The sequence below is a fragment of the Mus musculus genome, chromosome 1, assembly GCF_000001635.26.
Source record: "Mus musculus strain C57BL/6J chromosome 1, GRCm38.p6 C57BL/6J".
In the NCBI taxonomy this organism is placed as follows: Eukaryota; Metazoa; Chordata; class Mammalia; order Rodentia; family Muridae; genus Mus; species Mus musculus.
This window is the reverse complement of record NC_000067.6, coordinates 192,511,427-192,524,836: the sequence shown is the minus strand read 5'-3', so window position 1 is coordinate 192,524,836 and position 13,410 is coordinate 192,511,427. Positions and strand designations below refer to the sequence as shown.

General features: G+C 48.3%; 1 protein-coding gene and 1 long non-coding RNA gene across 5 annotated transcripts in view; one reads left to right on the top strand and one right to left on the bottom strand.

Moving 5' to 3' along the window:
• Positions 1-12,012, top strand: part of Hhat (hedgehog acyltransferase) — a 258,395-nt gene extending 246,383 nt beyond the window's left edge. For 3 of the 4 annotated variants that reach the window (XM_011238934.3, XM_017320220.2, XM_017320221.2), the window contains one exon: positions 10,862-12,012. In XM_011238934.3, the coding sequence (XP_011237236.1) occupies positions 10,862-10,953 (92 nt within the window). In that variant the 3' untranslated portion in view covers positions 10,954-12,012. The remainder of the gene's footprint in view (positions 1-10,861) is intronic. The other variant, NM_144881.4, reaches the window with a different exon arrangement.
• Positions 4,128-8,682, bottom strand: Gm31011. Its single transcript, XR_373898.3, has 2 exons — positions 8,462-8,682; positions 4,128-4,747 (listed from the first exon to the last, which is right to left on the bottom strand). It is a non-coding gene; the product is annotated as a predicted gene, 31011 (long non-coding RNA).
• Positions 12,013-13,410: the final 1,398 nt, after the last annotated feature.

Genomic DNA, 13,410 nt, shown 5'->3' with positions numbered 1-13,410 from the left:
TGAACCCACATTTCTTTGAGCTGATCTGGGAACATTCTGGGACTCAGGCAGCTTTGGTTCCAATCTGCACTGAGATTAATCCTTGGCTCTGCCCCCTCCAAGGAAACCCATAGCCAGCCTGCCACTGGCCTTGCTGGGAGTGGGCAGGAGAGAGCAATGTGGGTGCTGCTGAGACCGGCACCATTAAAATAAAATGGTGGCTGCTGGAAGGGAGAGTGCCTCAGCTTTCAGCCCTGTCCTGTTCCTTATTATACCTGTGAGCAAGGCAGACTCCTGAAGAGGCAGCAAGTGGGCTGGTGACGCAGCATCCTTGACAGGAGGAGGGAACATGCCTTCCTTGCCCCAGTGGCTGCCTCAGTTTCCAGTCCACTGTGGTACTGAGAGCTCCAGGAAGCAGCAGCAGCTGCTGCTGCTGGTGGTAGTGGTGCTGCTGCTGCAGGGAGCATGCTGTTCTGTTTGTTCCAGAATTCAAGTCAAGTTATTTGAAATTAATCTCACAGCTGTGCTAGGCAGGGACCATGTCAGATGCACTTGTGGTACCTCCCTGCCCCCTTCAGATGTGTATGTGGCTCTGCATGTGCTTTCCTTCCTCTCAGGATGCTCCTGGAGGATGCACTGACAGACTTGGGAATGAAGTGGTAGACATCTCTGCCCTGCCATCTTGAGTATCTGTGTTTATTCATAATCAGCACACACCAGGTTCCTTTCTCTCAGGCAACATCGGAGAGCACAGATGATACCTAGACCATGAGTGTGTCTGTCCACTGACTACATCCCATGATCTGGGCTCAGAGGCTGAGTGGATATATCTGTGACTCAGGTCCTTTGTACTGTTAGTTACCTGGAGTAGGGACTTGCAGCTTTGTGAGAACATCGAGATAGCGGTTGTATCTGTGTTCCTGCAGCCTCATTGGTCATTCACTGACATGGATGTCCTGGGAAGAAGGAAGGCTGTTCTTCCTCATCCCTTGGGGGAAATGCTGTGTCTGCTCGCTGTGTGTGTGTGTGTGTGTGTGTGTGTGTGTGTGTACCACACACCGATGCCAGGTGCCTTCCTTTTGAGACAGGAGTTTACTGATAACAGTGAAGCTGACCAGCAAGCCCCAGGGATCCTATTTCCTGCCTTCCTAGTGCTGGGGTCACAGACACAGCCACCGTACCTAGGAATATCACTCAAGTCCTCATCCTTGCAAACAATATTTTACCATTTTACCACTAAACCAACTCTCAGCTCTCATATATGGGTTCCTTCTGAAAATTCAATTGCTGTGATCAACCTCAGTCCAAATATATAATAAATGGGGAATTCTAGAAATAATTTATAGGTTTCTGGCTGCGAATGTCTCTGATCCAAGAGGAAGCATTGTGTAGTCTTGCCCTATCCCACCTTGCGTATAAATCACCTCTCTGGCCTGTGTGTCTACACTGTGTTAGTGTCACTGCCCCAGTGACCCAGTGACCCAGTGACCCTGTGACCCAGATATACATAAGCAAGTGATCACTCTCCATTGGCTAACAACAGCCTCTTGGTACACAACCCATGTCATTCCCCTCCTTCATCTTATCAGGTAAGCCTTGATCGTCTCCCACTATGACAAGGCGAAGAATGACTAGAGTATCGGGATACTAACAGAGAGCAGCCACAGTTACCAGATGTACTGCTATATGTTGTTACATTGTTTCGGTTTGCTATTGGTTGTTCATCTCTAACTGCATTTGACTTATAGTTGAACTGTGTTGTAGCCATGTGTGTAGAAGAAAGCCTGCTGCCTCAGGCATCCACTGGAAGGAATCTTGACAGGCTTGCCTGTGGGTAAGGTGGCCCTGTACAGATGCAGATGAATAGACAAGGCATCCTCAGCATGTGGCCTTTTGTGTCAGGAGGCAGCTTTCCATAGCTCATTTGCTTAAGTAGGCAATGCCCACCCTGTTGGTTGCATCACTTGATTATGAATTAACAATGAACCACAATCTTTGAGGCTGTTTGAATAGCCCAAGAGTCGGAGGGGAAACAGCTGGGAAGGCCGGTGACTGGGCAGCCTTCGGCCGCAGTGGCTGGAGTAGCAAAAAGTGCTGGGGACAGTTTCTCAGGGAGCAGACGTCTCACCCTGTTGGCCTCGGAGAGAGAAGATGTGTTTGTTGGCTCCTCCTGCTTTCCTGTCAGAATAAGGATAAGTAGCTCTGGCGTGTTCTCCTTGCTTCCTCTGTGTCAGATGAAGTCATTCGACTTTACGGTAGTGAGTGCTTTGGAAAGTGTCTGCTGCTTATGCCGGGAGCTAGGACAGGATGAGCAATCCGCAGAGGCTGGCTTCATCAGCCTGGGAAATTGACTGTGAACAAGGTGATTTATATAGGCCACTGTGGGTGCTGTTTCAAACTGGCACACAGCACCTAGCAAGAGACTCCTCCTTAAGGTGGCAGGATGCTCCCTAAGGGTCTCCCAGCTAAAGCCCCTGGTGAGCTTCAGGCCATAACAGGAGTCAAAGGATTGTGACCTTGACAGCCCTGTTAGAGGGCCATCTGAGCACCTGGAATGAGCCCTTCATCCCCACAGACAGAATTCTTCACTAATGGAGGAGCAGCTCACAGGGGCATTTACCACAGACTCTCTGTCCCCTTTGTAGTGCTGTGAAGGGCTCAGACCTAGGGTTGCTCAAGAGAATTAGTGATAATGGACATGTGCAAATGCAAGGTGCTTTTGTTTCTGTGGCCTCCCACCAATGACCTTGGGCACCTGGTCAGGGACTAGTATAGGATTTAAAGGAGGTGAAGCTAGTCTGGGAGGTGAGGCTAGGCTGGGAGGCCAGGGTGCTTGTAGCCTGTGGTCTGCCTTACCCTGAAACAAGTAGTGCACCCCAGCCCTGCAGCCAGATACACTTTGAAGCTGCTCTGCAAGCTGGGTCAGCTAGTAGTTATACTTTGGAGGAGGGATTGGCCTTCTTTGATCCTTGGTCTTCATGTGGCTAAGGGACAGGGTGCATACCTCATTGCTGAGACAGGCTGTGAGACTGGACAGAGCTGCGGACAGTTTGAGCATAAGGAATGACTATCTGTAGTCTACTGATGGACAGCTATGGCATCACCCTGAGGAGTCTCTGGAACAGTTAAGGCCCCTACACTCACAACACCCACAACCCCAGGGAACTTGTTAAAAACTCAGTCTCAGGTCTGAAACTTGTCTCCTCAGAAGCCACAGGGTGGGGCCCTGCTGTCTGCCTTTAAACAAGGTTTCCTTGGGGATGTGGATGCAGCCTCCCTTACACAAGAGCCATTTGTGTGTGTGTGTGTGTGTGTGTGTGTGTGTGTGTGTGTGTGTGTGTGTGTTGTTTTTGTTTTTCTCATGAGAGCATGGGTCTAAAACCTGGGTTCTGGCATAGCATTCTTAGAACCCTAAGGTAGGAAGAACAGGTCCCTCAGAGCTTTTATCTGTGTCCCTGCGTGTTTGGAATGGGCCCAGCAGTTCATGGGCATCGATGCCTGGACAGCTTTGTGAGTTTCATGTGCCTGTCCCTGGATCAGTAGCCAGCCCTCTGCCGGGAAAAGGCTCGTGCCCCACAACTTATTAAAGATCTAAATTTAGCCCAGGAGGGAGGAAGGGACTTGGGCTCAAGACCATTTGATGAATGGCTCGTGGGATCTGGCTGCAGCCACTGGAGTAAATAGGATTTAAATGAAGCGCCTCGCCATTTCCCGCATCGGATCTGAACATCGTTAAACACAAGTGCTGCTTGGAGCTGCACTTGCAATGAAAGCAGCCATGCAAAGAGGCATTTGAATAATTAACAGCACGATGACGGTAAACCTCTCCAGAGGTGTGCAGAGAGAGCCTAGGCAGGATACCTGTGTTTCTAGGATCCCTTAGCCAGCAAACTCAGTGGGGGTGGGGGTGGGGTGTGCTGAGGCAAACTCCAAGGAAAGAGATGCCTTCTGACCTGGGAGCTGTAAAGATGCAGTTTTACTAGTTGGTGGATGTGCCGGTCTTTAACACTGGTGTAGCCTCCCATGTCCTTGCTCAGTCAGCTCTCAGAGTTCTGCCTGGGGCTGGCCTCAGTGAGAGAGAAACTGCTCTTTGGTCCTCAAACCCATTGACACCCCCCCCCCCCCAAGACGCACCTCTTCTTGTCATCTCCTGGAATCACGTCTTTATTCAGTCTTCCTGTTGGACAAACATAACTGAGCCAACCAGTTGGCAGAGGGTGACTGGGTCAGCCCTCACGCTGACCTTAATCAACACAGGCTGGGACCTCTGTACCCCAAGCATAGGAATGTGCATTGGAAGGCAAGTCTTGTTTCCTTTGAGCCTAATGGCTTTTTCCCTTTCTCAAAATGGCTTTGAGGCTCATGGTGACATTGCTTCATGGGACTAATACAGAGGTCTATCAGCTGTAGAAACCATGAGTCCATCTGTGAGGGGCCTAGGTATTCCTCAACCCTCAGGAGAACTGTTCACCAGCAGATGGTCATTGAGCACTGGGGAGCTGGAGGGCCAGTGAACAGCAGGTGCAGGGGCCTCTGACTGGAACACTCACCTGGGTGCATGAAGAGAAGAAGCTAAGGCATTTTAATTGCAGATAACAGTGAATAATAGACTAAAAGGAGAGAAGGACTACCTGAAAGTGTGATCTTTGTAAGCTGAGCAGAGCCATCACATATGAAAGCTTCACACACATGGACAGACATGGTGCCCAGAGGCTGGACCATGTTCCTGCAGATCATGTTCACCAGGTGACCACCAGACATGGATATTCTAGAAAGAGTAAATGGTAGGATGTGGCTTTTGAAAAAGCAAGGTAGCAGCTGGACTGTTGCAGAAGTGGATAACTCAGTGAGCCTTTGGTGGGGCGATTGACAGCCCCTGCACCACCCAGCAACTCAGCTAACCCTATCCATCAGGAGTGCATTGATTTCTCCAGGGGATGCTGATTTGTGCTGACTCAGCTGCTTCAGCTTGTCCTCTGCCAAATCCATCAGCAGGGTGAAGAAAGAGCATCTGAGAGCCCCACCCCCACCCCACCCCCCATGGAGGAAGGGAGGCTCCAGGAGCCCAGAACTGTTACTGACACACTTAGAAGAACCTTCCCTGGGAGGATGCAAGACTAAAGACTCAACCTCATCTAACAACCAAATTGTGCTTTCCTGCATGCTTTGTTTGAGCCCCTGGCATTTCTGTAGCCTATGTATGGTTTGCGTCTGTGATACGTATGTCTGTGTGCGTGAGTGACCAGCCTGAGACCTGCATGTCTGATTGGTGCCTCTGAGGTTTTTTTTTTTGGTTCCAACGTTATTGCAAACAGTTAATTCATCCGTCAAGAGCATCATCCAGTGCGTACAGTTTGATGGGTGTTTGCCAGCTGTGTAAACGTTAGACACCAGTCTCACTATGAAATTACAAAACGTTGTTCTGGTGTGAAGTTGCACACATACAAGTCCAGCGCTCAGGAGGCTGAGGCAAGAAGGTCATGAGTTTGAGGCTAGCCTGAGCTATAGAGCTAAGACCTTATCTCAAAAGAGAGAGATGAAAGGAGAGGGAGAGAGGGGCAGGGAGTGGATGAGGAAATTAGAGAAACTGCCTCCTTGCCCCAGGAGACTCTTTCTTGTTTGTTTGTTTGTTTGTTTGTTTGTTCGTTCGTTCGTTCATTCATTCATTCATTCATTCACTTTACATCCCAATATCAGAACCCTTCTCCTCTCAGTACCACCTTACACATAACCTCCCCCATCCCCCCCTCCCCTTATCTTTTGAGAAGGAGCCCCTCCTCCCCCTCTAGCTCTCACTCCCCAGAACTACCCACTGCCAGCACATCAGGTCCCTGCAGGACTAGGGACATCCTTTCCTACTGAGGCCAACCCAGCAGCCAATGGAAAGAGATGCAGATACCTACAGCCAAACGTTACATGGAGCTCTGGGAGTCTTATGGAAGAGTTGGAGGAAGGATTGAGGGACCTGAAGAGGACAGGGACTCTACAGGAAGACCAACAGATCAACTAACCTGGATCCTTGAGGGCTCCCAGAGACTGAATCACCATGCATAGAGTGAGCATGGGCTGGACCTGGGCTCCCTGTACATACGCAGCATGGTCCCAAGAACAGGAGCGGGGGTGGGGTGGGGGCTGTCCCTGAATCTGTTGCCTGCCTGCCATTCCCCTAAATAGGCAGCTTTGTCTGCCCTCAGTGGGAGGTGTGCCCTGGGAGACTCTTACTACCCTCTGCACCTGGGCTCCTCAGCCCTAACTCCCAGTAACCACGGATTGTTGCCATTATAAATTGGTTTGCAATTTTTATAAATGGATTAATTTACTATATATTACTTTTCTCAAGAGCTTCAGCCTCGTTCTTTATTGTGGTAAATTGTATATAACTTAAATATGGCTTCAGCTCTCGCCTCTCAGCCCCTGCTAATGCTTGTATCTAATTCTTTCTAAGAATCTGGCCAATGTGGGACCCCGAGTAAGCGGGATCACGTGCGTGTTCCTTTGTCTGACTTTGTACATGATGCGACGTCTTCACAGTCCATGGAGGCTGTTGCTACGGATGTCAGAATTTGTGTTCTTTCTGGTATCTGTGTGTACATATCACACTGAGTATCTGCCGACCTGCCGGCTTGGGTCCCTTGTACCTTTGTGAATATGCTGTGACTCTGTGCATGCAAATATTTCTTGTGGGCTCTGCCTTGGAGTCTTCAGTCACCCATGAGTCTATGTTTGGTTTGATATCTAGAGGCACCTCCATGATGGTGCCACAGCCACCTTGTGTGTTGTGTGGGTGGTGCATCCATGTTTGCGATGTGCACACATGATCTGCCTGTGTGTGGAGATCAGAGGAGGAGTCAGGTTTTTTTTTTTTCAAGTTATTTTATGTGTTGATGTTTTGCCTGGAAGCATTTCTGTGTACCACATGTGTGCCTGGTGTCTACAGAGGCCAGAGAGAGCACTGGGTTCTATGGAGCTGGAGGCACAGATGGTTGTGAGCTGCCATGTGGGTGCTGGGAATTGAACTCAGGTCCTCTTGAAGGGCAGTTGGCACTGTTAACTGCTGAGTCACCACTCAAGCCTGACTGCCTTCCTCAAACCTTGTCTTCTTGACGGTTCTCTCACTGCTCTGGCAGCGAGCCTGGGGCATGCATGCCATAATTCTCTATTTTCACAACAGTTGTAGGGATCAAACTCGGGTCCTCATGCCCACAAGGCGGGGACATTACCGACCAAGCCCCCTCCCCCAGCCCCGTGACATTACAGTGTTTCATTAGAGCCTCCCCTTTTTCTGATTCTTTTTTCCACCTCCCCAGGGACTCCTCCTTTGGCTTCTCGAGACCCCTCTTGATAACAGCTGTTTGTATCTCAGCCTGTTCCACCTTTTCAGACCATTAAAACTGCTCAGAGAATAGCTGTCATGATAACCTCAAGTATAGTCTCTGCCTGGTTTTCCATAGCTGTCTCCCTCCTGATGGCTGTAGTCACCGCACAGCTCCGCATATCCTGTGTAACTACCTTAACCATATTAACGGTAGTAACACCACCTATTCCAACTGCACTGATCATCACAAGTGACTCTGCTGCCCTCTCTCTACTCTTAACATGAGTTAACTGTACCTGTCTTCCAGGTCTGCCCTGTTAAATGTTCCCACAGCCTTATAATCTAGGCACAGCATTTCCATTTGCCAGTGATTATCTGTTTAAACTTATCACTTGTTTAGGTAGTAAGGTCAAACTGTCAAAAGACTAGAAGTTTCTACAGTCTTGAATCTGTCAAGAAGGGAAGGGGCAGAGGGAGACACGGGACAGACCCCTTCAGCTCCATCTTCTAATGACTGACAAGCCTGTGTGACTAAACATCACAGCAGTCCTCAGGGTGCTGCCATTCTCTGAGGAGGACGAGGAAAAGGAGGGGGAGGGGGAGGAGGCGGCGGCTCTGCCAGGGCTGGGTTAGCACTGCCTGTAAGCAATACCCTGTGACATCCAGGTCTAGCATGGAGCCAGGCACACAGAGGGAGAGTATTTATTGCTGGAATAGTTGGAAGGATGACTTGTGGCCATGCCTTTACTTGTCATTGTGGGTTTTGGGGGAGAGGATATTGCTATGTTGCCCAGGTGTTCTCAAACTCTTGGATTTATGTAATGCACCCCAGCTCCAAGTAGCTTAAATGATAGGCATGTAGTGTTGTATACCCTTCAAAGTGTGTACCCCTCAAAATCTGTTTGTGCTCTCACTTGAGTAGATGGGGAAACCAAGACTTTACTAAGGTATCGTGTCCAGATGACAAACGTCTTGAGTGCTGCATAGTTGCCCAGGTGCCTCTTTTCAGGGTATATACAGTAAGAGCAGGGGGACCCATAGAACCCATCTTCCCATGATGGAGGACCCTTCCCTCTTACAGGTAAAGATTTCCCAGAGATGGCTTCGGACAAACAGAATCATCAGTCACAGCTGGTTTAGGCTCAGCTTTGTGTAAGTGAAACTTACCTACATGCCCACGTCTGCAGGTGGCCTCTGGGCTCTATGTTGACCAAACACCCAATGATGCCTCACCCCAAACACAGCTGAAGTTTGGGGGTACTTTCTGTGTCTGAAGTACCATCTTTCCGTCCTACTCTGAACTCGCTGACTGGTACCTTGAAACTGTGTCTCAACCAGAGTGCAGAGAGTTGCAGGTGTCCAGGTTCACAGAACCCTCCTGAAGCCTTAGAAAAATACCCAACCTTCCTGAACTGTTATCTCCTGTCCTCTGACATTCATGTGTCCCTGGAACCTCTCTGGGTGTGTCATCCATTGGAAGCACGGTCATTTCAGTTGTAGCTAGCAAGGCAAATATCTAGACAGAGCATCAGTGACTCATGACCAGGTAAGAAGAATAGAGGACACACAAACAAGAGCAGGCAGCCACATGAAGTCGGAGGCAAGATTAGAATGGTGAAGCTCTGAGCCACAGGGAGGCCGGGAAGCTGGAAGAGCCAAGGAATAAGACTCCCCTGGAACCTCCAGAGGGAGCGTGACACTGCCAACACCTCCATTTCAGAACTATGGCCTGCAAAACTATCACAGAGTTTATCTCAGTTGTTTTAATCTATTAAAGTTGTGGGCACTAGTTTTAGTCACCATATGTGACTCTCACATTAGCAGGCACGGATGGAATGTCACTCTGATGCCCTGTGGAAGCCTGTCTACAGGAAGGTTGGGAAGAAGTTCAGGGTTCAATGGCCCTGATAGCACTCTGGTCTTTCGGGATATGCATTTCCATGGTCTTTGGACCACTCCATTTGCATTTGTAAGTGCAATAGTTAGGCTGTTTGTGCCACACCCTTCTAACCTTTGAGATTTGTGACTTTGTCTGGGCTGGGATGGCAGAGTTGTCAGGGCCTGAACTTGCGCCTGGCACAGTGACACAGAGTATTAATAAAAATGGCAGCTGATGGTCCTTAGAACTCTCTCCCACCAATACTTCTACCTCCTTGCACACAGCCCTACACAGCACCTGTGTCACACGAGCTCTATCCTTTGGTGACCTGAACTCCTCTTACCTGTACCTGTCCTTTCCACCTGGCAAACTCTTGCTCATCCCCATGTGCCCTAGTTTAAATGGGCTTTGTACACTCTGCATGTTGTTATCTAGTGCACAGGATAAAGACTGTGTAGTAAGCCCTACTGCGTGTGCCTGTCTTATCTGAGGTGACCTGGGAGCACCTCTAACACAGGACTGAATCTGTGGAGTTTGGCTTCTGATATTCTTTGGCCCCTCCAATTCTCTAATGTTCCCAAGAAAGTTTGACACTAATATTAAAAACAAGAATAGATCAGATAGCCTAAGATGTGTGTGCTGTAGAAGGAGCTGCTTAAAGTTCTTGAAGTCTTGGAACTGAACCCATGTCCTCTGCAAGAGCAGTAAGTTTTCTTAATAGTTGAATCATCCCTCCACTCCCAAACTTTGACAGTTAGTTCTCTTTCACAAGATATATTTGTTTATTCAGTGTGTATGTGTGTGTGTGTATGAACTTGTGTACATGCATGTGTATGTTTGTGTGCATACTTGTGTATGAACATGTATGCATGCATGTGTGTGTTTGTGTATGTACTTGTGTATGTATATGTGTGCATTTGTGTGTGTGCATGTATATATGTGTGCCTGAGTATATGTGTGTATGTGTTCATGTGTATATGCCTGTATATATGTGTGTGTGTTCCTCAGTGTGTGTATAAGTATATGTACATATGTGTAATATGTGTGTACATATATATGTGCATGTATGCACAGGTGTGCACATGTGTGCATGTATGCAAGAATGCCTGAGTGTATGTGTACCTGAGTGTAGTTATGTGTTCAACAATGCAGCAGTGGCTGTGGAGGCCAGAATAGGGTATTAAATTCTCTGGACCTGGAGTTATAGGGAGTCACCATGTAAGCGCTAGGAACTGAACTCTGGACCTTGCAAAAGCAGCAGCATTCTGAACTGCTGAGCCATCTCTCCAGCCCTATGTTTTGAGTTTTGAAATCTAATATCTAATCTAGGGTCCTCCCTTTCTATGTGCTAAAAAGTACCACTGTGTTCACTGTACCAGTGGTCTGCATGTTGGAGGCTGACTTTGGTACCCATAGGCGTATCTCTCTAGTTATTTGCTTTAGTCTCCAAAGGACATGCTCTTTAAAAGCATGCCCTGTTTCTAAGTGAGTTCGCTTTTGCAGTAATGTAACCACCACTTCCCAGTGCACCTGGTGAGAACACAGGAACCCACCTGCTGGGTTCACACAAAGTTGACTTTCTGGAGGTCTATGATTCTGTTGCCCTTTTCTTGGGGGACAATTTGCCCACGAGGGAGGGCACACCCAGGTATTCTAACTATTCTTCGTCTCTGTCTCTCTTCACACAGGGTGGCCATGGGTGACTCTGTCTGTCCTGGGATTCCTGTACTGCTATTCTCACGTGGACATTGCTTGGGCTCAGACATACACAGTTCTTTAACTGTGTATGGCTGCTGGGCCAGCTCAGCCTCCAAGGGACATGGCATTTCATCCTGATCTCTCATTCTGAGACCATCCTCAAACCACCCTCCACTCCAGGACAGTCCCTGAGGGACCACCCTCCACTCCAGGACAGTCCCTGAGGGACCACCCTCCACTCCAGGACAGTCCCTGAGGGACCACCCTCCACTCCAGGACAGTCCCTGAGGGACCACCCTCCACTCCAGGACAGTCCCTGAGGGACTACCTTCCACTCATCTTCTAATGAAGACGCTTCATTCCAGGACTGGCAGCTTCATCAATCACAGTAAATACACAACTCAAACTTCTAGCTCTGGAGCCTCAGAGATTTGTCGCGTCCCCCCCAGAAGCTTCCTGACGCACAAGGTACAGTCCAGAGCAGTCTCAGGTTTTCCTGACTATACCTGTGATATTTGTTCCCATGAACCTGCTTGTTTTTTTTTTTTTTTCTTCTCTACCAAAGCTTAGGTGTGGCAGATGTGTGTTTTGATATGGAAGTCCTGGTTAGGGATAGGCTTGCCATCCTTGGGATGTCTTTCTGAGAAATTCTGAGATACTTTGATGTCTCCTTTCTATGTGCTGCCCTGGGGGCTCTGGACTAACCTTCGCATGAATGGTCCTTAGACAGGGGATCAGCAGAACCATTTCACATTTCAAGTGGCCCAGCTAGAGTGGGTGATGTGCAGCTGGGGCTTTACAAAGAGTTCTGTAACTTGAACTTTATTGGAGAGTCCACACAGGGCTGCTGCTTTCTGAGACTTGTAGCCATGGAGGAACATGGTGGTTCCTCTCACAGCTGTTCTGCACAGAAGTGGAGTTTAAAAGCCAGAGAATAAGATGTCCACATGCAGGTGGTGTTGCGCAAGGCCTCTGGGGAGAGTGACATCCCAAGGTCCCATGACTTTTACTCAGTGGGTTTTATTGCCTTATTCTCATTTAAAAAAAAAAAAAACAGAACCTGTTTTTGCTACATAGATAATTCTGATTTTTTTGTGGTCTTATTTTGGATATTTTTTAAATAAAAATTTTGAGATCTAAACACATGTGTCTTGATACTTCATCCTTCTAGACAGCTGCTGACAAGTGTCACTGTGGTTCTGTTTGGCTCTGGGTTCGTGTGGGAGGAGGGGAGGGGGGAAGCTCTAAGTTCTGAAGCTCTGTGTGTGGAATTTGGAGGGAATGCTTAACACTCCAGCTATAGGAACTATGACCCTGTGACCGTCAAGGGAAAGATCAGCTGGGCTTTGTGCTGTCTCATTTTCTAAGTGATAGTGTCCCGAATCGTGCCTAGGAATGCCAGTTCAATGGAACAGGTGCCCTTGCAAGGCACACCCTGCCATCAGGGGATCCCCTTTCTTCCTGGCTGCCATGCTTGCAAGAGAGATGTTGATGGACTGGGTTGGGCACACTGTGCTACCTGAACAAAGCACAGACCAGAAGGAGGCAGGTAAGCTGGGCAGTAGCAAACTCAGCAGCTGGCTGAGGAAGACGAGTCAGGGAGACGCAGGGCAGGCAAGTGTGGGATGCTGGGAAGTTATAAGGATGTGGGGGGCAACCACTGAAATGAGTGCCATCTTTTAGAACAACAGAGTAAGTATTTGTGGTCAGCCAGAGGGAGTCTGGCTGAAGCCTTCAAGTAAGGAAAAGACTCACTGAGAAAAACCGTAGTGTAAAAATGATTGTAGTGTCTAATAGAAAGGCAAACCTATCCCCGAGACTACACTGGAAGAGTCAGTGAGTGGTTGGCCATAATAACCCAGAAGTTCATTAAAATGATCTGATTCAGTCATGGTCTCAGCAGCTGGCTGCTGCTCTCTGTGTGGATTATCCGGGGCTCTGTTGTCTCACCTTTCCCTGATCCCTGATGTAACATAACAGAAAAGCACCTCCCAGTGTAGTCTCCACTTGCTGTAGATAGATCCTTGAGTCCGGTTCCTGGGCATCAGTCAACTTCATCCACCAATCAGTCATCCTCACCCACCAGGACAACTTCCGAGACAGTTCCGGAAGCGTGCTGGATAAAGTCTTGAGTCCCTGTCAGTCCCAGGACCTCTGATCCCTGACCTAGTTCCATGAGCAATTGCCCAGCCAGTACCCAAGGAGGGAAGCAAGATGCCCAATGCCAACCAAAGTCCTGCTGTTATCATAAATTCTTGGAACCACACAGAATACTGAATGGCATTAGGCTTGCAAGTTGTGAGAACATGGACTTTTACTGATACCTGTAGTATCTAGCTGTTAGCAAGAGTTGTGGTAATGGTAGTTAGTAGTGCTCCCCTTACAGAACTTGAGACTTTTTTCTTTGCTTTTCTAAAAATACAACTATAGGTTAGCTAAGTACTAGAAATTAACTATAATGTTTATACTTTTAGCAAACATATCAGGATGTATGTATACAATAAGGTTGAATTCTACTTGTTACCCCAAAGGTTCCTCT